The sequence below is a fragment of the Desarmillaria tabescens genome (genome assembly GCF_030435595.1).
Source record: "Desarmillaria tabescens strain CCBAS 213 chromosome Unknown EV420scaffold_124, whole genome shotgun sequence".
Taxonomy (NCBI): domain Eukaryota; kingdom Fungi; phylum Basidiomycota; class Agaricomycetes; order Agaricales; family Physalacriaceae; genus Desarmillaria; species Desarmillaria tabescens.
Window position 1 is genome coordinate 65,265 of NW_026848423.1, and position 22,438 is coordinate 87,702.

Here is a 22,438-nt window from a genome sequence, read left to right on the forward strand (position 1 = left end):
AGTACTCTGGGAGCTCCTCATTATTACTGTCGGAGTACTTGGTGAATACGATGTCATCAGGTCCATCTTTGATGGCGTCATTGGTGGAAGTCTCTGATATGTGGGCAAAGCATGGCTCGGCAAAATCTCTGAGGTCAGCAATGGTGATGAGGGTCCTGGGGAGGACCTCGGATTTGGGTCAGGGAGAGGGCCAGACAAAGTCTGACTCATGGATGGAGTCGTCGTCCCACCATGAAGGGGGTCCTTCAACTCTGTAGGTTCCATTGGGGGTGTATGACGAGAGAGAGATTGGGGCATCGTGCCACTCTGGCTCTGGAGATTCATCTCTTCGATGTCCTCCTGCATCGTCCACTCTCCGTACGTCCCCTGGTCCCCAAGTAGGGAGGAATGGGTTTTCACCTTCTTCGAAGGTGGTTCTTCGCCTGGTTCATCCATGGACGATTCGATCAAATACGTCAATGTAGAACATACTCGTTCCTCTCTGGTAGAGACGCTCTCCATCATCATCGAACCCTGGGATGGCTGCTGATAACTCTGTGGAGGCGATTGATGGCTCCCTGGAGTCATTGTTGTCGCCCCATGTCGTGGCATCCCAGGACCCGTCTGCATTGGTCCAGTACTCGATGGTAAATCTGGGGTCGACTCGGCTGTCTCCATCGTCTGGAGGGATGCTGAGTCATCTGAGCTCTTCTTCCCGAAGGGATTCTTCACCTTCACCATCTCGCTGATCCTTGCCCTGAAGCTCGAGTGTGGGGGCTTGCTCTTCTCCATCAGGTAAGGGGTGTCGAAGTGCGTCTCGCTCCCTCCCTGGCCGGGGTGTGAGTGAGCGGAGCTGGACGGTGCTTGTTGTTCGTGAGGTTCCTGTTGATGAGCCATTGAGTCCGTGTACTCTCCCTCTTCTGGGGGTCGGTGCTCTTTGGCATCAGGTTGGTTGGAGGATATGAAGAACTGCGACTGCAGTTACTAGTGTCAAGATACTGAAGGTACTTCCGAAGATAATGGTGGCATGGTCTGAGGGGGTGAGCAGCATAAAGTTCATTGTACCACAATGAATGTTTATGATCTCAGGGTATGGTGGGTGCCCTTTTAAATAATGGGCTGAAGGTTTCCTTTCTTTGGAAGTATAACAGTGACTGCCTTGAAGCGATACAGTTACCGTTTCAACAACAGTAAGGGTAGTAAGGACAAGCTTTGGCTAATTGTTATGCACTAACTCTAATCTGTGCTAAGGCTGGTCTCTATCCTGTCACTCGCGTTCAGTGATTCAGTGTTAGAGAGGCATTGGTAGATTGCGAGAAGTTAGGCGTCACTTATAGCGAAAGCAAGGAGCTTGTAAGAGTTAGGAGTATATAACCTTAGCCAAAGCTGGGGCTTAAGGCCACAGCGTAGGCTAGCTTAAATACATGTTAGACTCATACTAAGAATAGTGTCTACAAGGGCATGTGCAATGAGAAGTGTGTCTTTCAACAAATGAGGAGTGAGGACACTAAAAGAAGTGTACTCCCAATGAATGAGAGTAAAGAGCGCATATCACCTGCATCTGCACAGGACTCCATCTGAATAGGCTGCATCCCGCAGACCGCCCTCGACTGGCAGTCGACTCTCATCGAACTACTAAGAAGCATGATGCCATCAAGAGAAGCATGATAGTGCATGCAGGTTGTCAGTCATCTGGGGTGCAGCAGCTGTGAACTGGGGTGATGGCAACCAGGTAAACGGGTAAGAAGTATGCCAGCAGAATATCATGGGTCTGAGAGATAAGATAGGCAGGTCCAGGGTTCCGAGGGATAAGGATAAGATAAGATAAGGAAAAATAGGGGTAAAGTCATCATAGTTTTGGATCTCTGGAACTATTGTATTGTCACTTCTCATTTTTCTCAGTGCATTAAACCCTCATCCATCTCTTTAATTCACAAGTGGGGTGATGCCACAGATCTTGCTAACTTCCATGGTATTTGCACAAGTAACCTGTGCATGAACATGCCTTTTGCTTGGTTGAATTCACTGCTAACTGCCTATATTGCTGAAAATGGTATTCTACCCAAAGGCCAGATTGTGACTCAACCTGGAGTTCAAGGTCATGATCTCACCTCTTTTCTATCACAGCTGGAGACTTGGTCTGACTGAACCAAAACTCCCTTGTATGTTATCCAGCATGATCAGAAAAAGGACTTCAACAGACTGGAACCTCAAGGTTTTTACAATGCCATTGCTGCTTATGGTCTGCCTTCCTCAATTATTGATTTTGATGTTTCTGCACAGACTGATGTGTCTTACTGCATCAAAACTTTTTATGGTTTCACTAATCCTATCACCATCAGTGGTGTCACCAAACAGGGTGGTCCTCTATGTCCAATCAAGTGCACTCTCACAAGTAGCTTGGGGAGCCACTGGTTATCAGATTCTCTGCATCAGCATGGTGATGGCATTCAAATTGTTACACTCCAAGCCCTTCGTGGTCGACCTCACCTTCCCAATGACTGTATAACGGTTCTCATCGTCATGATGGAAGCCATGGATGACTCTGCAATAATCACAATGTCAATGCCCACCTGCCTCTCTTTGATAATGATGTCTGAGACCTTTCAAAGTGCTTATGGCAGTGAAACCAGTTGGTCAAAATCTGCAGCCTTCCTAAGAAATGTTCAAAACCCACCCTCTCAGCTACAGGTCACTTCCATCGATCCTATGCAACCTCATATCCAAGTTCAGCACAATCTTGCAGTGTCCACATCACACATTGAGCTTCTGCATGTCTCCATCAATAATCCCGATGTGCAGTTTCAGAAACTCAAAACTTTGGTATTGTCCTTTGTTTTTCCTTCACTTCAGAATATTCGTCTTCCTTTACCTGCCTTGCGATGGGTTCTGTCTCAGTGTCTCATATCCAAGCTGAGATCCCATCTTGCTTATCAGCCAATTGCAGAGGCAGATGCACTACACCTTGATCACTTGATTGCAGCAAAAGTGCACGAATACTTCTCGTTCCCTTTCATATTTAATTCTAACTTGCTCTCTTTACCTCTTTCTCTGTTTGGATTTGATTTCCCCTCTGTCTCTCATCTTAATTGTGTCACAGCTGTTAATGGTCTCCTTTGCGACCTTAACCATCATATAAGAACCTTCCAAAACATGGCTCACATCACCCTCACCAATTGGACATGCCAATTAAATCATTGCTCCTTTCCTCTTCATGGCTCCTCCCTCAAAATGTCCTTCATGTGCCACTCAAATAGCCTGCCATTTCAGTGGCAGCTAGCACATAATACCATCAGTCACAATGGTTTGTCTGTCCATAATACAGATCTTTCTTTCTTGTTCCATGGTGATGTTCCTTTGTGTCATGTTAACCATTTTCTGTCAAGTCCACTAAACCTCTCTCCACAATCCATAACAAACCTGGCCAATGCTGGCCTTGTTAAGCTCTCTGACATTGCCTATTTCTCTCCAGATCCCAATGGTGTCTCTCTATGGCTCACACCACACTCAAATATTCGTTTCTTGAACATGACAATACGAGCTGAAGAACAATGGCCAGAAACTGCTGAATGGCTCCGCCGTCTTACATTGAAGGACCTCGTTAATGGATATATGGCTCAGGGTGATGTTGGAAGGATGTCTGGGAAATGATGGAGAGATGGTGATCAACCTTGCATGCAGAGTGCTGGCATGAATGACTGCATTCGTCATGGTGCAGTGGCGACTGACACTTTCGAACCTCTTTGGTTCCTTGGATTACCACCACGTTGCCATATGCAAATGGCACACAACCTAATCAATGCTTACCATGCTGTGTCTACCCATGCCCATCTTCCTGCATCCATTCCTCCTCAACTTTTCACATCAGATGCTTCCATGAATCCTGCCACACCCTCTCTATGAACTCAATGCTCTATTACATTCTCCTCTGTCTCACACCACTCTTCCCTTGCCCTTAATCTCAACTTCTTCCATACTTGTGCCTGGGTTTATCATGGTGAAACATATGGACTGATAGCATCGACAATACATCAATACAACTTACCTCCACCTCCTCCAAATTCACCATCTTCCCCAACTCTTTACACTGACCACCTCAACTCAACCTGCATCATATCCTCTGCACTCCACAGTCCCCTATCATCTCATCAATGGTCATCCCTTCCTGGCCGATCCCTTTATCATTGGCTCCTCCACTTGTTACAACACTCCCGACCTCTGCATCATCCTCCATCTATCGTCTACACCCCTGCTCACACCAACTCATCGTCAATCCCTTTCCAGATCAATGCCATCGCAGATCGTGTTGCTTCCAGTTCTCAGTACCTACAAATTCAGCTACCTCCCGCACCTTTACCTACATTTTTCATGGATCCATTTATGCTTTATTCAGAAAATGACAGCTACATTGAGACAAGTGTTCCTTCTTATATGCTATCCATGCTAACTTCTGCTCTCTATTCTAGTCCAGATTTCCATCCTGCCACAACAATGTTCTTGCTATTTTATGACCACCACACTCCTCTGGAGCACCCTTATTTGTGTGCCTCATCAGTGTATTTGGCCTTGGTGCAGCTCTACACAAGGTCAGACCAATTGGACATGGCATACACATGATTCTGACGTTTCAGAAATGTATCCCCCATGTGTATTAGTGGATGCGATGCACTTGAAACAGTCCATCATGTTTTCGTTTCATGCCCTGCATATTATTCCTTCCACCAACACACTGTTCAAACACTTATCACGGAGACATCTCGCATCCTCAACTCTGCAGAAGTGCCCCTGCTGATCTGCAGGGCATTTCTTCATATTGTCCAATGTCTCTTTGAAGATGGCCCAGTATAGCCCCAATTGGTATCTCACTTCTACCTCGGTCTAACGCCATCCCTGCCCATGATCCCAGGACTCAAGGGAGAGAAAACAAACCAGGTGTTGGCTTGCATCTCTCATACTTGGCACACAGCATGCATATGTCTGGCAGGCAGAATTTGGGCTGAATACAAGTGAAGAGTATGTCCAGCCTCAACCAAAAACAACACCAATGCCGTAGCCATACAATTACCATCCTTTTTATTGCATATTTCATCTTCTTGACCTTTTTTCTTCTTAATATGTGTAACCTTATTTACAATGAGCTACCGAGGTAGATTAGTTTACGCTTATTTACCTGAGCTGTATCAGCAGAGGTGGCCAATCAATCCAGTTTTCCAGTTTGCCTTAGTGCTGACCTTGTGACTGTCACACTTCCATCTTGACTGCTGCTTCATCATCAAGCTCAGGGGTGAGCTCATCTGTTTTCCTTTTCTTTGATTTTATCCTCATAACTTGCTTGTAGTCCCTTTGCCATTGTTGTCGATCTCGAAGATGGTGACCCGGTTCTCCCGTGTTCAAAAATCCAGAGGTAAGCTTTTTCCCCTTCTGAGTGCCGTTGCCTTTTGTTCATGAAAATCCTTATCTGTAGCTATAAATCAATCAATTGCATTGGTAGGACATGGGGCTTCCAGTGCATGTATTGTCTTTTCGATGAATTTCTGTATTCTCAACTGCCTAGGTTTTTATAAGCCTCTGTCTCCTTGAACAGTCAATTGATGCCTCTCACCAGCCTGTTTTCACATGCAACATGTCCCACAGTATGCCTTCTCAGTATACCCTCACCCATCTCTGATGCCATCATTTCAGAGTGAATTGAGACATCTCTGACAAGCCCAATCAAGAGATGCCAGTCCACCAACACCAACACCAACACAACCACCCACAAGTTCTACAGTCATGGCAGCTGTCTTGCCAGCGCTCAGCAAGCATAGTGCCCCAGCTCGAATCAGAACAGCTACTCAAGATCCTTGTCTGTTAGCAGTGCAATGTTTTCACTGTGAATGAGGGGTTGATGGTAGTGTTATTGGTGTGGTATTTGAAGGTGCATTGAGTTTACAATATTTTTTTCTCTTCTTTTTCATTGGTATTCTAACAAGTAGGGTCATATACAGTGCATGCATTCCACCAACACCTGCAGCAGAGTCATCACACCCAGTGTGGATGCGTACCCTGACTGAGGACAAACAACATCTCTGCACTGACTCCCGCCCTTCAACACTCACCAAGCGCAGTGCAATGGCTCAGTTTATGATGACAAAGGATGCTGTGAATGAAGGCTTGTTGGTATTATCAAGGTGTGTTTACTTTACAAGGGTTTGCCATTGGTATTCTAACAAGTAGCTTACACAGAGTGCATGTGCATCCACAGCAACACTCCCAGTCCACACCCACAAGATGGAGTTACCTTGTGAGGCAGTGCCTACTATCCGAACACCATCCTGCATGACGCTGGTCCTCCTTCCCTGCATTGCTTGGCACCGACACCGTATGCAGCCATCTGGTGAGACGCTGCAATCGATGCTGCAAGCATGAGAAATGAAGGATGAGGGCTGGCAGTGATTGCAGATGGATGAAGGGAGGTGCATGACAGTGGCAGTCAATGCAGGTGGAGGGTGGGTAGTGCATGAAGGGAGAGAAATCAGATTGAAGAGGGTGGAGGAAGGCAATGTTGGCACATGTAGTCATAGATTTTGTACACATAGACGAGGTCAAATATCAGTCTTGAATGCATCTGTCACATGAGTTGGGGTTAATGTCATATTTTGATCTGAGAATGCTGGGAATACACCCCTCTGACTTCCTAATGTCAACACTGCTGCTTGCTGAGTAGCGTTGAAGAGGCTGGCTGTGGGCACCTGTGGAATAGTGAGCAGGCTAAAAGGCAAACCTCAAAAACCCACACACACACTCACACAACTACACAAACTACAATCACCCTCATAAGTTCTAGGGGGAGCGATTATTTCTAATGCAATCCAACTATACTCCAATATCTCGAAGAGTTTCTCTTATTCTCAGTGCTCTTAGCAAAGCTAAGCTTTCTCTAATGAATTCCTAAGTCTAGGAACTTTTTACAGGAAGGTCGTTCACTGGCGCAACGCAACCTTCAAGGCAGATTTGAGTTATAATACACAAGGGACACTGATCCCGACAGAAACAGAGGCAATACATGCTGAAACTTTAGTGAGCTCGCTAAAAGAACACCACAGGCAAGCACTGACTTAGCCCACTCGCTACACAACTGTATGTAGGGGTTCTCCAACTAACTCCAGCAGGTTATCTCGACTCAAGAACACTTCAGAAGCGCTCAGAAACAGATTCAGAAACGGAACTTCGAACAGAACTGACATGGAACAGACTGAAACAGAACAGAACAGAACAGAACAGATCTCAGATTTCCACTTCAACACATTCTCCAAACAGACTTATCACACTTAACAGAACAGAAACAGCATCACTGATTCATATTCACTCTGACTAAGTTCTCAAAAGTCTTATCAAAAGGGTATCTCATATTTCTCTGAGTGAGCTCGCTAATTCTATGCACAGCTCGAAGTCACAAACTGATCCTTTGTTATGGTACTGCCTTCAACACGTGCATGGGAACTCGGGGGCTCGAAACCTGCCTCTACCTACTGTAACCAGCCTACTTATACTACAGGGGAATTAGAATTACAAACGTCACGCAGTACCCAGACTCCTACATGCGTAGCACGTTGCCACCGCTGCCTTACTGAGCATCCGAGTTGGACTTCCCAGTTTTAGTCTCATTTCTATAGTGAGCTCGCTAAACACATGCCAAGAGGTGCTCTCCCAACACCCATGGGCTTGTTCTCTAGTGACCGACAGGTCTAGGCACCCGGAACTATCAGTCCTGGCATATGTCATTCAAGACTTCTTTCTTGGATTCACAGAGGCTTCTCATAGACACGGCAACAAGTGAGTCTTCTAACAATGGGACTCAGAACAATGGGACATGGGCTCGCGGACTTTGGCCAAAGCCCATTGCCCAAGTTTGTGCCGGTGATATCTGTCATCTCGCTTAAGGATTTCCCCAGATTTTCAGGTATGACGCGTCACAGTTAGCGAGCGCACTAAGTACTCTCAGTGTCACTGCAATCTTCAAGGTTTTATCTAGCTCCCGTGAGCGTGCTTGTAAGTTAGAGCCTAAGGCATTGGGTATAGGGTTTGGCCTTCTCATCACGCATGCCCATCAGGTACAGTGCTGTGACTAAGTCCTGTTTAGAATCCCATTGCTTCTTATGCCATAAGTTATATTCCATATCATTGCACCACGTAGCACTAGTGTTGACACGTAGTTTTAGTCCACTTGCTCACTATATCTTAGTATGCGTGTAAAACACTTTAGATTGCAAAATTACACACGTAAATAGGCTGCAGTCGCAACAGCATCAACACTTGTTTCGAGCAGTTTGGGTGAGATCACATTGTTCGAGTAGGGAAATGCCTACCCTCCCATTGCAAACACCTGTAGAAAGAAAGAATTAGCTATCACCGATGGGCGAGTGAGCGGCTATACCTTAATTCCAGCCAGAGCAGCAAATATCAGCATAGCGCTGCAAGTCATTCCTGTACACAATTCAGCCTCTGCGAAGCCCCAGAAATCCAGCCAATACCTCCATCCATCTTCACCCCAATCACAGGCACAACATCCCTTCTCAAAACCTTAACAACCCTAGGATTCCCCTCCCTATCCACCAACCTCTCAACCTCATCTCTCTCCAAGCCCACCTTGACACATCAGCTGATGATTCCAATAGTAGCCAGGATACACCCCATGGATCGTACAATGTCTTCTAGGTCCAACACGAGGGTGTAGTTGATTGGGTAAGGGAATCCATGGGTGATGAGGGTGGTTTCAAGGGCTACTATGAGTTTGTGCGTGGATAAGGCTTCTTGGACTTCGGGGTAGATATCGAGGGGAGTGGTATGGTGGTAGTGAGGGGCTGTGCTGTACGTGAGTCTTCGAGCGAGGTGTGCATGAGTCAGGATGGTCCTGGTCATGGCTGGTGTTAGAGGGCGTTAATGCATTCTGAGCATGAGAGGGCTGAACTAAAGGCCCGGTCTCAACCATGACCACTCCCAAAGCCTCCATTGACATCGCTCTAGACGTCCTAGGCAGGGTCTGCTCGATAACTCCACAGTCTCTGGACATTCAGCAAAAAGTCAAATATGTAGGGGACAATGCTGTGGGTGCTATGGCCATTTTCATTGGTAAGGTCGACTCGCTCTTAGCTTGGCTCTGATATCCTTATACTACTGCTTACTAGCTACTATGAAAAATTCATTCAAAGATTGGTATCAATCCATCGGCATTATGGGAAAATGCACATCTATGTGCTAGAGAGAACTGTTATGCACCTCAAATACCAGGCTTACTCAAAATTAGCTATCAAGACTATGGCTAGTATAATTTGAGATGCATGACAAAGCCTAACACACTCAGAACATCAACCAGAATTGCAGAGCTCCTTCGTTCATTGCGCCGTTCATCATTGGATTGGTGTCATTCCCGTTGGAGAACCCTCAATAGGTATTAGTACAAAACCAGTCCTTCCCTACACTAACTCAAGCCCCAGTTATCACCGTCTCCTCTCTCCACCATAAAGAGGTCTTTGTAGCATGCGAGAGGATCCTCGAAGAGGTGAAACAAAAAGCACAGATTTGGAAACAAGAATACTATGAGGGAATGGATGACAGCGAAGCAGAGTGGAAAGCTAATGCATAACATGTACAGGAAACCATCAATCATTAAGCTACCTTCCGCCATTTTTTTTGGACTGTATCTAATGAGCCCATCTGTGTCTTCTCCATCACTCAACGATCAGGTATCTCCCCTTGTTCACCATCTTTTCTAGGGCACCCGGTCACTCTTCTGTGTAACTTGATTTAACTTCTCCCCAATACCGTCATGCCATGCCAACATTAGCCTTGATATCTATGGCTCATCAGCCTATTCTCTCCACTCAGTCTTGGCCTGTGTCACCATCTTTGCCAATCTCGGCATCCAAGTGATGGTTGATGAAGAACCAATGATGGAAACAAAGATGAGTTGACTTGTACTCGGATACATTGTGTAATGTCCTGTCTCTGGAAATGTATTGAGTGCTGGAAAGGAAACAGCCTGTGGAAGAGATCAGGATTCTTTAAGCTCATTATGGGGTACGTGTTGTATTCTCTTCCCCCGCTTTTCTGATAGGTACTCCATTTTTAGGATAGCTTTCTCCAATCTTATATGACCATGTTTCGGGCTCTCATTTCTATATGATTTGCAAAGCTGGTATCTCTAATAGAACTCAAATATCAGGATCCTTTGGCATAGTGACATTCGGAACTGGCACCAAAACTTTCCTAGATTGTGGAGCAAGACCTGCTTAAGATTCACATCATGACAGAACAGGCTTGCATTGGTAGGCATCTCACTTCAATGAATATCTTGATTCTCTTCCCGGATAGAACCTAATTCAACAGAACACATATCTGTGAAGCTCACAGTTTATGTAAGTGGCTTTTCTACAATAGAGGCTTTTCTCCAGAAATATCTCACTTTGAGTCATGTCGATGGTCGCACTTGTGAGTTGAAATGAGTTGAAAATGTCAATGTACATCATGGTTCATTAGCTCATCGAACATGCATAAGGATCTCAGTTCGACTTGATACTAATGGATATCTTTGCAGCAGCCAATGAACATGTCCATGGGCTGCACCATTTATAATGGTAGGGTTGGTACATGTTATTCTCACCCACTACCCCATGTCTCTTTTCCTCATGGTGACTCAGACAGATATTCCACCAGATCTTACCAATGAAGACAAAGCTTTGGTGTTTCAAAGTCTTGATGCTTCCCTGAACACCCAAATTCTCTATGCACTATTGCATGGTGGGCAACAATGTTTAGTGCCTTGACATGTAAGTGTTAATTGATGACAGGCATATACACTGGAATTCTTGCTGTTACATTGTGGAATATATGTAAGCCAGGAGCATCTCTACTATGGCATCCAAGTTGATGTGAGTTGTACAGTCATCAATAAATGCTGGCCAATCCGACGAGCCCTGGTTGTCATTATTATTCTCCTCCATGCTCTGATTACTATTGATGTTGCTTTCCAATGGTCACTTATATACTCCACATTCATTCAAAATGGACAAAGTTTTTGGACTGTATTCTTGAAGATTAACAGTGTGAGCCAAGCAGTCTATTTGGAGGCAGGTACTACAGCCTCTATGAGTACCATTCTCACAGACTCATATATTGTGTGCTACTTCACTTGTGATTATCTATGTCAGCTTACCATCTTTTCAACTCTAGATTTGGTGCTGTTGGATGGTTTGGGGAAGGTGCTGGCTTATTGTCCTGCTTCCAATCCTTTGCCTAATTTCTGCAACTGGTAAAGTATCCAATCTCATCTACTCTTTTCATATATTTAACTTCTGTGTAGTTTCAAAAATCATTGGTATATATCATGTGTATTTCACTGGATCTGACTCAGTATTCCAGATGCTCTATGTATCCTTGGTCCTGGTAACAACATTATGGTGCACACTGCTTATCATTTTCCGCATTTTGATTGTTACTGGGGTTAGACGTGGAGCAGGCAGCCGACTGAGAGTTTATTACCATTTTATTGAAGTGCTAGTAGAATCCTCTGCTCTCTATTCAATAACTCTGATTCTATACTTGGCTTTCATCATTCGCCTTGATTTTGGAGCATATTATCTTGAATCTATAGCTACTATTGCAAAGGTGTGTTCATGATCTTAAAAACTTGTTATTTATTAAGCACCTTGTGTAGGGAGCTGCACCCACACTCATTGTTGGCAGAGCAGCAGCAGGACACACACGTCCACATGAAGAACATGATGAAAGTTCAACGGTGTCTACCATTCGTTTCCAGACATCTTCACAATCTTCTCAGCTTTCACAACCTTCCATGGCAAGCTTTCAGGACTCCAACACCATGCAGAGTGCAGTCCTTGAAGTGGACATTGAAGCTCAAAGGGAGCAGTCAGATGAGCTTGTGGTAGTTGTTGAAAGGTCAGAATAGAGCTCATAGCTAACATCTGAAAGTCGGGGTGAGACTGGAGACTAAATTTAGACTGTAATTTTTTGCTTGGTATCCTTTTTGATTATCGTACTCTACTTAATTATAGTTAAGCTATTACAAGATGGTTGCACCTAGCTAAACACGCTTAATGTGCGAAGCAAGAAAGGAAGTGTCGGGGTTAACCAAACTCATCTTGTTTCTTCCTTGTCAAGATTCCACCCTGTGTTTTTGCCCTGCCATCTGGGAATGCAAAAGTTTGCAAGGACCACCTTTTGGAACCCCAAATAATGGCAGGAACATCTTCCGATGTGATATCCGGAGAATATTTGAAAGGCGAGGTAGCAGATTCTGGTGCATCACTCGACCACAACATATGTTGTCTTTCTGGTCTAATGAAGATCATTGGGTGCTACTAATCTCGAGGCGGGGCTGCCGTAAAACGGTCGGAAGCTAGATATCACCTTGAATGGTTCAGTCTCAGACGTCTATTCCCAGACAACAAGCACTACTCTCCACAAGCTCAAGCTCGCAACCTTCCAAATGCACCGTCGAACCCAGGTCTGCTGAAGACATCGTGAGTATCACCTTTGCTTGTTTGTTCATGCCTGACTTCATCTCAGCTGGGCAAAATGAAGACGCCGTTTGGTGCACATGTCCAAGTCGCTCCGATGAGGTCACGTACGACTCTGCAACACATACTTGGGGGAGTAAAGCAGACTGCCAGAAAGCACAGATTTGGAAACGAGAATACTACGAGGGAGCAAAGCAGAGTGGAAAGCCGATGTATAACAAGTACAGGAACCTTTAATCATTAATCTACCTTCCATTCTTTTTGAACCGCATCATCTTCAGTACTAACAAGTAGTTCAATAGACCACATAACTAGCGTGAAAAAGATGTTTATCCATCGCCACCATACTTGGGATGAATGATCCAGCACTGGAAACTGGATCAGCTGATGCATTCGGGTGAAAGACGAAAAGACTCACAGAGGAGGTGAGAATACACAGTCACGAAAATCAACTGTCGATAAGTCAAGAGTATCCGAGTCAACGTCAACGTCTAGAGGAAAGATTAGCGCAAAGACATAAGTATACACGTTTTCTCACCGGTCGATCTTCCCATCCATTATCAACGCCATCCTCATCGTCCCAACTATCGGCACCAATACCCGGCAAGATCTTCGAAGCCAGCTGCAACACAGTTAGCCTGTACAACAAGGCAACCAGCACAGGTTTAGGCAGCGTGTTCGTAACAAAATTGAGCAAAGTCTGAAGATGAGGAATCAGGTTTGGGAGGAGTGGGACACTATCACGAAATTCAGCGTCGGTTCCCTGGAGGATATAGTGGAACATACTAGGAATAAGACGGATCCGAAGACAACTCCTGGTCAAACCCACAAAGCCAGACATTGTACGCCATGAACAAAGCGAGGCCCGAAGACTCGATTATATTCGTCCGCCTCAAAAAGAACCCAATGAACGTAAGAAAGAGCAAAGCGGTAATCGCAACTCCGAGAAACGTCGAAGACAACGGGGAAGACGCCGCCGCAGGGTACGCCTAGCGAGAGTCAGAACCCACGAGCCTATCACACACACAAAAGAACCAAACGCACATTAACAATCCACCAAGCACTAGCCACATACGTCCCAGCAGAAGCAATCAACAACCCAAACTGATACATCTCCCCCTCCTCCACCAACCTCTTCCCCTGCTGCCCCAGCTTCTGGACCACCACCAAACTCGAGAGGCCCTCCAGAGCGATGAACAGCGGGCCCATGTAGGTGAGTATCGTGCCCCATACAGAGGTGGCGGGGCCGAGCCACGGATGGACGGAGGTGGAGAATGCATTGAAGCAGACGAGGAGGAGGAACGGGTGCATGGGGACTTGGAGGAGCGATAGCGCGGGGGAACCCCATAAGAGGATGAGGGTGCCATGGATGGCAGCATGTACTGTGAGGAGGAGGGAAAGCAAGAGGAATGCAGGTTTTGAGAGCGTGACTAGTGTGAGAGGGAGGAAGATCAGGATCTGGAGGGCGGTGGAGAGTCTGCGAACATGGTTGAGAAATGTATAGGTCAGCTACGAGAAACGTTACCTGGCAGTATGGGAGAGTGCGCTCCACAGGATCCAAGGGCTAAACGACATGTTCGCGTCTAAAGCCTTGTCGGTACACGCATGCCACTCACTCGACGCGGGACAAAAGAATCACGAACAACGTGACTACAACAGGGGCCGTGGTAAATTCCCTCTTGTCAGCTGATGTCAGTCTGCGACGCGTCAACGTTCAACATCCACTATGCTCTCAAAACTTCCTCTGCTACCAGGATGCCTCTTTGCCGTCACTCTCCAAAATGGTTCCTTCTTCCCGTGTACTACCCCTGCCGAGCTATTCCTTACATCTTTTGATCTAAATTTGTTTTGCCCTACAAAGCTTCGCTCGACACCCCCCGACGACATCAAAGGCGTGCTGATTGCGAATTGCGCCTACCGGCGGGTAGCAGCCCCGCGATGTAAACGAGCTCTCATCTCACATTGTCTTCAACCTATTCCTTTCATCGACGTCATGGCAATCAATCGCATTCCCAGACGACTGCGATCTATTCTCCCTCCCCTTCATCCCGCTCCAATACTGAAGTACTCAATATTTGAACAAACTTGTCCCACCCCTACTACGAGGAGACGCCCTCAATCCAAAGCACAAAACAGTCATTACCCACCTCCCCTCGCGCTGCCCTTCCTGACGTATCCAAAGCACAAGTGCCTCTACTCTGACACCGTCTTCCCCCAGTCTCCCCAGAAACAGGTGTTCTGAAGCCTAGAGAGAGACGTTGTGCCAGAGAACAACCTCGAGCTACAAGCATTTCTACCTTGGCTCAAATTTAACAGCCCGAAACTGTCGCTGCTATTTTCTGGGTTTATGGTTTCCCATTCGCTACGACACTGGGGATTCTCCTCGCTGGGCCAGTGACTGAAAGCCTAAAGCGAAAGTTGGAAGCTGTGTCTGTATCTCGGGCCTCCTTCACAGTATCATTCATGACAAGGCAGGTCTTGCCGAGGTCTTCGAGATCGAACTCGACAAACTCACGTACTTGGGACGGCCGTTTATGCTACTATTGCACTCTAGATCAAAGGATACGGCTCTCCCTCCAAGTAAGTTTATCTCACCCTACCTGAAGAAGAAAGCTTCGTTTTTGACTGACATGCTCTGCAATAGGAACACCGCTTAAAATCAAGCTTCAATTCAGCTATCCAAATGATGACAGCATGCTCCTCAAGGAACGGAAACGGGGACAACTTGGACTCTTTCCGTTCTTCGCGAGATAGCTCTAATCAGTAGAAATTACATTCCTGCCGACTCAGTATATGTATCGTACAGTTGGATGTAATCTCAAAGTTGTTGATTGATCAACTTTGTGCCTCGCACAGGTAACTCCTAGTTAAATTCCAATTAGTATGTACAACAAAAAAATATGCTATTCTTTATAATCTATGGCGACGATAGCTCGTTGCGAGGCGTAAGCAACCCCTTCTCTCGTGCAAACTCGACAGTTCGAGCGGAATTAGGATCCGAAGGCGCGACGTAAAATTGTTCGGTTATCGGTATCCGTAAAAGGTTCATCTTGGGCGTGATGACGACCATGGCATTGGTTTTTATTTCCATCCAATCGGCTAAGGAAAGAGTGTAAGTATGGTATATGAACGACAGAGGCAATCCTCACCTCGTTCAAACGCAAGTGGTTCGCTTGTAATCTGGAATGATATGTACAAGTTAGAAAAGGACGCACCATGAACATGTTCTCCTGCTTGTCAGCCTTTGACATCTTATAGTGACCGCCATCTGCGTATTCACTGAACGTTGTGCAGGACGAGAACCACTGCAATCGCATCAGCCAAGTTAGCCTGACAGACCCTAGCAATACCAGGGAAGCCACTTCATCTTTCCGTGATGAGATATACCGAGTGGCAATAACAGTATCTCCATCCGTTACACAAAATTCATAAGACTCGGCTATAATGCAACACAATCAGAACCATGAACACCCCCAAAAGAAACAGCATCGAACAAACCTCAGTGATCCCAGCCTCTTCCACAAATGTCCTCAGGGAAGCAATCGTGTCAAGCATCGCCTTTTGCAATGTTTGGGAGCTCAAGGTCGTGGCGTTCGGGTCTGGGAGCTACCCGGGTATGAGAAACCGAAACCGAAATGAGAATTCGGGTTACCTTTGATAGGAAGAGTGCAAAGGTCCATTCAGAGTCTAATGGGCTGCGTGAGCTGGGAGATGGAGGGAATTTGGGGTACGACTCGCCTGTATTGCCTTGGACCATGTCAAAGGCGAGGTCAGGCAGTTGACTCTGCAGTTTCCGCTTTATCAGATGGAAATCGGCGATTCCACCGTTGTGCATGAACTAAAGTCCGTCCGTCCGTGAGTCACGACTCGACTAGGCAAAGGGGAAATCAATGTACCATGAGCTTTCCGTGTACAAACGGATGGCAGTTGTCCAGAGACAACGATCCCGCTGTCATAGCTCGTACGTGTCTACTTGAGGATAATGAACATCAAAGCGAGGTAGCAGCCAACGTGTCCGACTCTCAACACCAGTGGCGACTTGATCTTTTCAGCGAGTTGTGTAAGATTGACATTATTCCATGCCTGGATCTCTTCAGATAACTGATGACTGCACACACTCACAGGCGTGACAGACGTGAATATGCAAGGCTGGGCACTCAGTCCCTCGTCGTATACAGAATCGTACCATCCTGTCCTCCGATTGTCAGGAAAGGATCTCACACCCTCCAAGTACGTTCGCACTTTGGGCCTGAGCACTCAGCACCACATACACTTCGTCCCAAATATTGCCGGCACCAACCACCGCCGCAAAGTCGTACGTCGTAAGGCGATCTGGAAACCGGTCATTGAGGAGAATCCTTGATTCGTGGCGTATCCACCGCCGCTTTTGGGTGGTTAAATTTTGACTTGGACGCGTACAACTGAACGGCATCAAGAGGAAGATTCGCGATCACGGATGGGCTGCAAAGGCGATTATTCGCAATGATACCGACATCTTCGCGTTCGATGGTGCATTTGGAAGGTTGCGAGCTTGATGCATGATGGGTGTAGTGCTTGGCGTATGGCGGGGAGTAAATGTCTGTTGCAGACGAGACTGAATCGTCCAAGGTGATATCTAGTTTCCATAGCAAAGTATGCGCTAATGGAAATTAGAGTCAAACTCCGTCGGAAGATGCTCGCTCGAGTTCTGAAGGGCGGCTCTTGCGAACTTTCTCGGAGTTCCCAGATGGCAGGGTGAAGCGCAGGGTGGAATCTTGGCGTCTTGCACAAAAGCAAGAAACAAGTTGGGTTCGGCTAATCCCGATTCCTCTTTCTTCGCACATTACTCAGGGGCAGCGCGTTCAACTGTCCTACAAGCTCATGCATAAAGATCCAAAGGGAAGGAGGGATTACAGAAGTTTAGATACTCTAAGTATGGTTGATCAAAAAATAAGTAGAGAGTATGATAATCAAAAACGATAGCAAGCACAAAATCAGTCTAAATTTAGTCTTCGGTCTCACCTCGACTTTCAGACATTCGACACGAGCTCTATTCCGTCCTTTCAACAACTACCACAAGCTCATCTGACCACTCCTGTTGAGCTTCAAGGTCCACTTCAAGGACTGCACTCTGCATGGTGGAGTGCTGAATGCTTGTCACGGAAAGATGTGAAGGTTGCAAAGATGCCTGGAAATGAAGAGTCGACACTGTTGCACTTTCATCATGTTCTTCAGTTGGATGTGTGTGCCCTGCTGCTGCTCTGCCAACAAGGAGTGTGGGTGCAACTCCCTACACAAGGTGCTTAATAAATAACAAGATTTAATATTGTGAACACACCTTCGCAATACCAACTATGGGATCAAGGTAATACCATCCAAAATCATGGCGAATGTAGAAAGCCAAGAATAGAATCAGACTTATTGAATAGAGAGCAGAGGATTCCACTAGCACTTCAATAAAACAGTGATAAACTCTCAGTCTGCTGCCTGCTCCATGTCTAACCCCAGTAACAGTCAAAATGCGGAAAATGATGAGCAGTGTGCACCATAATGTTGTTACCAGGACAAAGGATGTGTAGAGCATCATGAATAGTACTGGCTTAGATGCATTGAAGTAGTCATGATATATAATAATGATTTTTGACACTAGGGACAAAGTTGAATATATGAAAAGGATAGATGAGATCAGTCACTTTACCAGTTGCAGAAATCAGGGAAAGGATTGGAAGCAGGACAATAAGCCAGCACTGTCCCCAGACCATCCAACAGCACCAAATCTAGAGTCAAAATGATGGTAAGCTGACATGGATAATGACAAATGAAGTAACACACAATGTATGAGTCTGCAAGAATGGTACTCATAGAGGCTGCAATACCCATCTCCAAAAAGGCTGCTTGGTTCACAGCACAAAGCTTTGAGTATACAGTCCAAAAACTTTGCCCATTTTCAATGAATGCAGAGCATAGAAATGACCAATTGGCAGCAAAATTGATAGTAGTCAAAGCATGAAGGAGAACAAGAACAACAACCAAGGCTCGTCGGATTGGCCAGCATTTGTTGATGACTGTACCACTCACATCAGCTTGGATGTTGTAGTAGAGATGCTCCTGGCTCACATATATTCCACAATGCAACAGCAAGAATTCCAGTGTATATGCCTGTCATCAATTAACACTTACATGTGAAGGCACTAAACATTGTTGCCTACCATGTAATAGTGCATAAAGAATTTGGTTGTTCAGGTTAGCATCAAGATACTGAAACATGAAAGCTTTGTCTTCATTGGTAAGATCTGGTGGAATATCTGCCTGAATCACCATGAGGAAAAGTAAGAGAAATGGGGTAGTGGATGGGAATAACATGTACCAACTCTTCCATTATAAATAGTGCAGCTCATGGCCATGCTTGGCATTGGCTGCTGTAAAGATGTCCATCAGTATCAAGTCGAACCAGGATCCTTACGTGACAAACATGTTTGGCTAATAATTGAGCTGTTGTGCACATTGATAGTTTCAACAGCTTGTGATGGAGATGTGACTTGAAGTGAGATATTCCTGAGGAAAGCCCTGTATTGTAGGAAAAGTGGCGATGTGAACTGGAAGCCTCTCAGAGATGTGTTCTGTTGAATCATGGAAGAAGTTGTGTCCTGGAAGGGAATCAAGAAAACCATCCTGACGAGATTTCAGTGCAGCTGTCAGATTAAGGTTGTTCCATCATAGCGTGAGATTTGGCTGCAATGTTGATAGAAAAAAGGTAGTCTGTAAGTTTTGATGTCATGTATGATAGTGGGGCTTATGGCTCCTGAGTGCTGAGAAAGGGATTGGCAAGGGTATCGACATCTGCAAGTTATACCCGGACATGGTTGTACACAGTGGACGAAAGTTTACTCTGGAAATGATTCATCTATCAGAAAAGAAGGGGAAGAGAACACAACACATACCCCGTGATGAGCTTGAAGAACCCCGATCTCTTCCAGAGGCTGTTTCCTTTCCCGTACTTGATACATCTCCGGAGACAGGGCATTGCGCAGTGTATCCGAGTATGAGTCGATCGGACCCACCTTTTTGTATCGTTGGTTCTTCATTTACCATCACTGGACGCTGAGATTGGCAAAGATGGTGTCATAGGCCATGACCGAGCAGAGAGAATAGGCCTGTGTGCTATAGATGTCAAGGCTAATGTTGACATGGCACGACAATATTGGAGGGAAGTTATTGCTGTTTGCAGAATAGTTGGTGCAGCTGCCTTTTTGGGCTTGATCGCTTTTTTTGTCCGTCGAGTCGCAATATCACTTTTCAGTTATATCTTCTCCGTTTCCCCATCAAATTACATGGAATTTGTATGTGTGTGATTCCCTCACTATTTCCGAGATGCGAGCCCCAATTCTGAAGTTTCGCGAGCAAGTTTTGAGTTCCTCAAATTTCGGCATGCATAACTGACATTTTCATCACTGCGAGAGAAGGTAACCAGATGTAAGCATATGGTAAGCTGAGATAATTTTTGAGTATCATTTCTGAGGTGCATGCAATGGAATTGGAGTTTGTTGGAGGATATCCGTACAGTATACCAAGTTTCCTTATCTTTCTCCCATCGTTCGTTTTACTTACTATATATATCTTACCTCCTGTCCTTGACTCGATCACTATATAGCTTAGCCGTCGATACCCGAGTACCTCAGTCGTTCCACCTTCGCTGTGCCCGACTGAGGTACGTATACCTTACTGTCTCTAGCTTATAACTTACTCACAACTCATTCATACTAGATCATTACTTATATCCTTTGTCTTTAGGTACAGTACCTTTCAATACAGTCGTTCCACCTTCGCTGTGTCCGACTGAGATCATTACTTATATCCTTTGTCTTTAGGTTATGGTGCCCTGTAGCCTATAGCTCAGTCAAAAAGGATACGTGGCAAAATTTTTATTATCAACGACTCAACTACTGCCCACTGCTCACACTTGCCCAACCATTACTATTGAACACATACTCCTAACATGTCGTCGACTACGTCGGGAGTTACAATCCTCCCCGATACCCATAGCCACTTCAACGGGAAAAACTATGCCTCGTGGAAACTTCAGCTTACTGAACTATTGAAGGGGAAAGGATTGTGGGGGTACATAGAAGGTACTATACCCTGCCCTGCCGCCTCTGCGACTTCCGCGAGTGGACCAACAACTACTCCACTACCACCAGACCCCACACCAATCTACTCTTCGAGCCCTTCCCACGACGAATGGACGTTCCGTGATCAGCTAGCTCATTCCCACATTGTTCTCAATGTTCTTGACCCTATCGGACTAGGGGTAAGGACTGACGGGACAGCGAAGGAATGTTGGGATTCTATCATCGCTGAACACGCCAAGAAGACTGACATGGCTCTCTCCGAGGCTGAGACATCCTTGAATGCAGTCAAATTTGATGGCAATGGTGATATTGATGCCCATGTTGCAGAGCTCCGTACAAAGAGACGTGCCATTAATGATCTTCGTGCCACCCCCCTCACAGACCAGGAATTCCGCGGTATCATTATTCGCTCGATTCTCCCAATGGCCAACTGGATGCCTATCCTCCCAAGCTTGTATCAGCTGTCTAGCTCCACAGATATAATCTCCCACCTTCAGACCCATGCTGCTACCTTACGTGCGGCGGGTAAAGGCCCCACACAGTCCCAAGCATTAGCAGCCGGATCTTCTACCATCGGATGCTCTAATCCTGGCTGTAAGGCACGAGATAAGAGCAAACATACTGCGCAAAACTGCTATTGGCCAGGTGGGGGAAAGGAGGGACAATTTCCCCCTAATTTTGGCTGACAGAGACGGGCTAACCATGTAACCGTGAACACTTCGGCCAATACACCAAGGCATTTTGTTCTCGCTGCACGTGTCGTTACTCTTGAGCGGGAACGGGACAAGAATGGGATCATCGTTGAGGATGGGGAGACGGGGAGTCATGCCTATGAGTGGAATGGGACCCGTTCTTTCTGGTGATGGGATGAACCTGAGGGAGATGATTCAGCTTCCACAGCATCTTCCGAAATGGCTGAGGATACCTTTGACATTGAAAGTGTGGGCTCCTCTGCCACTGAGTATTCCAATGCAGACGACGACACAGATGATGATATGCCTGGCTTGACTAGTGTTGATGTTGACGATGATGACAAGGCAGAAAGTGAGGATGAAGCTGAGGATGAAGCTGAGGAGGACGTGGGACCTGCTGAGTTGATTAGCAATGTCGAGGTTGAGGATAGGGCATTTGTGACAACCACCTTTGAAGGACGCACACCCTCTGTTACGCTGACGTTCATGGATTCTGGTGCCAGTGATTACTTCTTCAGAAATTGTGAAGATTTTACGGAGTACACACCCGTTGCTTTCCGCACTGGTTCTTCGGCCATCGAAGGGAAAGGGACTTTTGAGATCCTCGGAAAGGGAACAGTCTCGAAGACTTTCCGTCTGGATGGGAAGGATGTCAAGCTGACATTCAAGAATGCACTGCACTCACCCTCGCTCGCTGCGAACCTCGTGTCTGTTAGCTCTTTGGACAGGGCTGGGCTCTCCACTGTTTTCTCCAATGGACAAGCAGTAGTCTGTGATCAGTCTGGCAAAGAGATCTTTGCTGGACGAGGTTCAGATGGAATGTACATTCTCGATGCAGCCCTCCAACCACAAGCTATGTCGTCCCGCTCGTCCCCTACCTCGCTCGCAGACTGGCACCGTCGTTTCATGCACATGAGTCCCACTACGATTGAGGAGATGGCCTCTAAAAACCTTGTTGATGGCCTGAACATTACTTCCACTTCCCTCCATGGGCAATGCAAAGACTGTATCCTCGCATGCCAGACCCATCGTCCATTTGATGAACCCACGGACCCTGATGTAGAGGGACTCAACCTTGTTGCTACAGACTTGTGGGGGCCGTCGAGGACTGCGTCAGTGAGCGGGAAGACGTATATGATGG

At 46.1% G+C, this 22,438-nt stretch overlaps 9 protein-coding genes across 9 annotated transcripts; 5 read left to right on the plus strand and 4 right to left on the minus strand.

The window, feature by feature from the left end:
- Window positions 1-2,203: 2,203 nt before the first annotated feature.
- Window positions 2,204-3,630, plus strand: EV420DRAFT_1672166 (uncharacterized protein; the record flags this gene model as incomplete). The annotated part of the gene is made up of 2 exons (XM_060479079.1): window positions 2,204-2,221; window positions 2,263-3,630. 2 exons carry the CDS (start codon window positions 2,204-2,206, stop codon window positions 3,628-3,630), a joined length of 1,386 nt encoding a protein of 461 aa, XP_060322318.1.
- Window positions 3,631-4,149: 519 nt separating this feature from the next.
- EV420DRAFT_1672172 (uncharacterized protein) lies at window positions 4,150-4,702 on the plus strand (the record flags this gene model as incomplete). The annotated part of the gene is made up of 1 exon (XM_060479080.1): window positions 4,150-4,702. A coding segment is annotated over one exon (447 nt), but the record flags the coding sequence as incomplete, so codon positions are not given.
- A 3,531-nt stretch (window positions 4,703-8,233) lies between these two features.
- Window positions 8,234-8,880, minus strand: EV420DRAFT_1652467 (uncharacterized protein; the record flags this gene model as incomplete). Its single annotated transcript, XM_060478650.1, has 5 exons — window positions 8,234-8,273; window positions 8,328-8,344; window positions 8,396-8,445; window positions 8,493-8,607; window positions 8,665-8,880. 5 exons carry the CDS (start codon window positions 8,878-8,880, stop codon window positions 8,234-8,236), a joined length of 438 nt encoding a protein of 145 aa, XP_060322320.1.
- A 1,751-nt stretch (window positions 8,881-10,631) lies between these two features.
- On the plus strand, window positions 10,632-11,977 carry EV420DRAFT_1672178 (uncharacterized protein; the record flags this gene model as incomplete). The annotated part of the gene is made up of 6 exons (XM_060479081.1): window positions 10,632-10,758; window positions 10,809-10,850; window positions 10,903-11,135; window positions 11,191-11,269; window positions 11,321-11,625; window positions 11,675-11,977. The coding sequence occupies 6 exons, from the start codon at window positions 10,632-10,634 to the stop codon at window positions 11,924-11,926; spliced, it is 1,038 nt and encodes a 345-aa protein (XP_060322321.1). The 3' UTR covers window positions 11,927-11,977.
- Window positions 11,978-12,737: 760 nt separating this feature from the next.
- EV420DRAFT_1770261 (uncharacterized protein) lies at window positions 12,738-14,138 on the minus strand (the record flags this gene model as incomplete). Its single annotated transcript, XM_060481067.1, has 6 exons — window positions 14,023-14,138; window positions 13,542-13,974; window positions 13,284-13,486; window positions 13,036-13,234; window positions 12,916-12,988; window positions 12,738-12,865 (listed from the first exon to the last, which is right to left on the minus strand). The coding sequence occupies exons 1-6, from the start codon at window positions 14,070-14,072 to the stop codon at window positions 12,738-12,740; spliced, it is 1,086 nt and encodes a 361-aa protein (XP_060322322.1). The 5' UTR covers window positions 14,073-14,138.
- Window positions 14,023-14,850, plus strand: EV420DRAFT_235992 (uncharacterized protein). Its single transcript, XM_060481331.1, has one exon. It carries the CDS (start codon window positions 14,224-14,226, stop codon window positions 14,737-14,739), a length of 516 nt encoding a protein of 171 aa, XP_060322323.1. The 5' UTR covers window positions 14,023-14,223; the 3' UTR covers window positions 14,740-14,850.
- Window positions 14,851-15,414: 564 nt separating this feature from the next.
- EV420DRAFT_1281122 (N-terminal nucleophile aminohydrolase) lies at window positions 15,415-16,688 on the minus strand (the record flags this gene model as incomplete). The annotated part of the gene is made up of 9 exons (XM_060468245.1): window positions 15,415-15,596; window positions 15,647-15,677; window positions 15,713-15,802; window positions 15,848-15,936; window positions 15,992-16,103; window positions 16,150-16,335; window positions 16,394-16,469; window positions 16,525-16,580; window positions 16,620-16,688. Coding segments are annotated over 9 exons (891 nt in total), but the record flags the coding sequence as incomplete, so codon positions are not given.
- Window positions 16,689-17,285: 597 nt separating this feature from the next.
- EV420DRAFT_236003 (uncharacterized protein) lies at window positions 17,286-18,855 on the minus strand. Its single transcript, XM_060481332.1, has 6 exons — window positions 18,686-18,855; window positions 18,555-18,635; window positions 18,175-18,253; window positions 17,929-18,122; window positions 17,815-17,828; window positions 17,286-17,766 (listed from the first exon to the last, which is right to left on the minus strand). Exons 1-6 carry the CDS (start codon window positions 18,698-18,700, stop codon window positions 17,634-17,636), a joined length of 516 nt encoding a protein of 171 aa, XP_060322325.1. The 5' UTR covers window positions 18,701-18,855; the 3' UTR covers window positions 17,286-17,633.
- A 1,617-nt stretch (window positions 18,856-20,472) lies between these two features.
- EV420DRAFT_1652472 (uncharacterized protein) lies at window positions 20,473-21,291 on the plus strand (the record flags this gene model as incomplete). Its single annotated transcript, XM_060478651.1, has 1 exon — window positions 20,473-21,291. The coding sequence occupies one exon, from the start codon at window positions 20,473-20,475 to the stop codon at window positions 21,289-21,291; it is 819 nt and encodes a 272-aa protein (XP_060322326.1).
- Window positions 21,292-22,438: the final 1,147 nt, after the last annotated feature.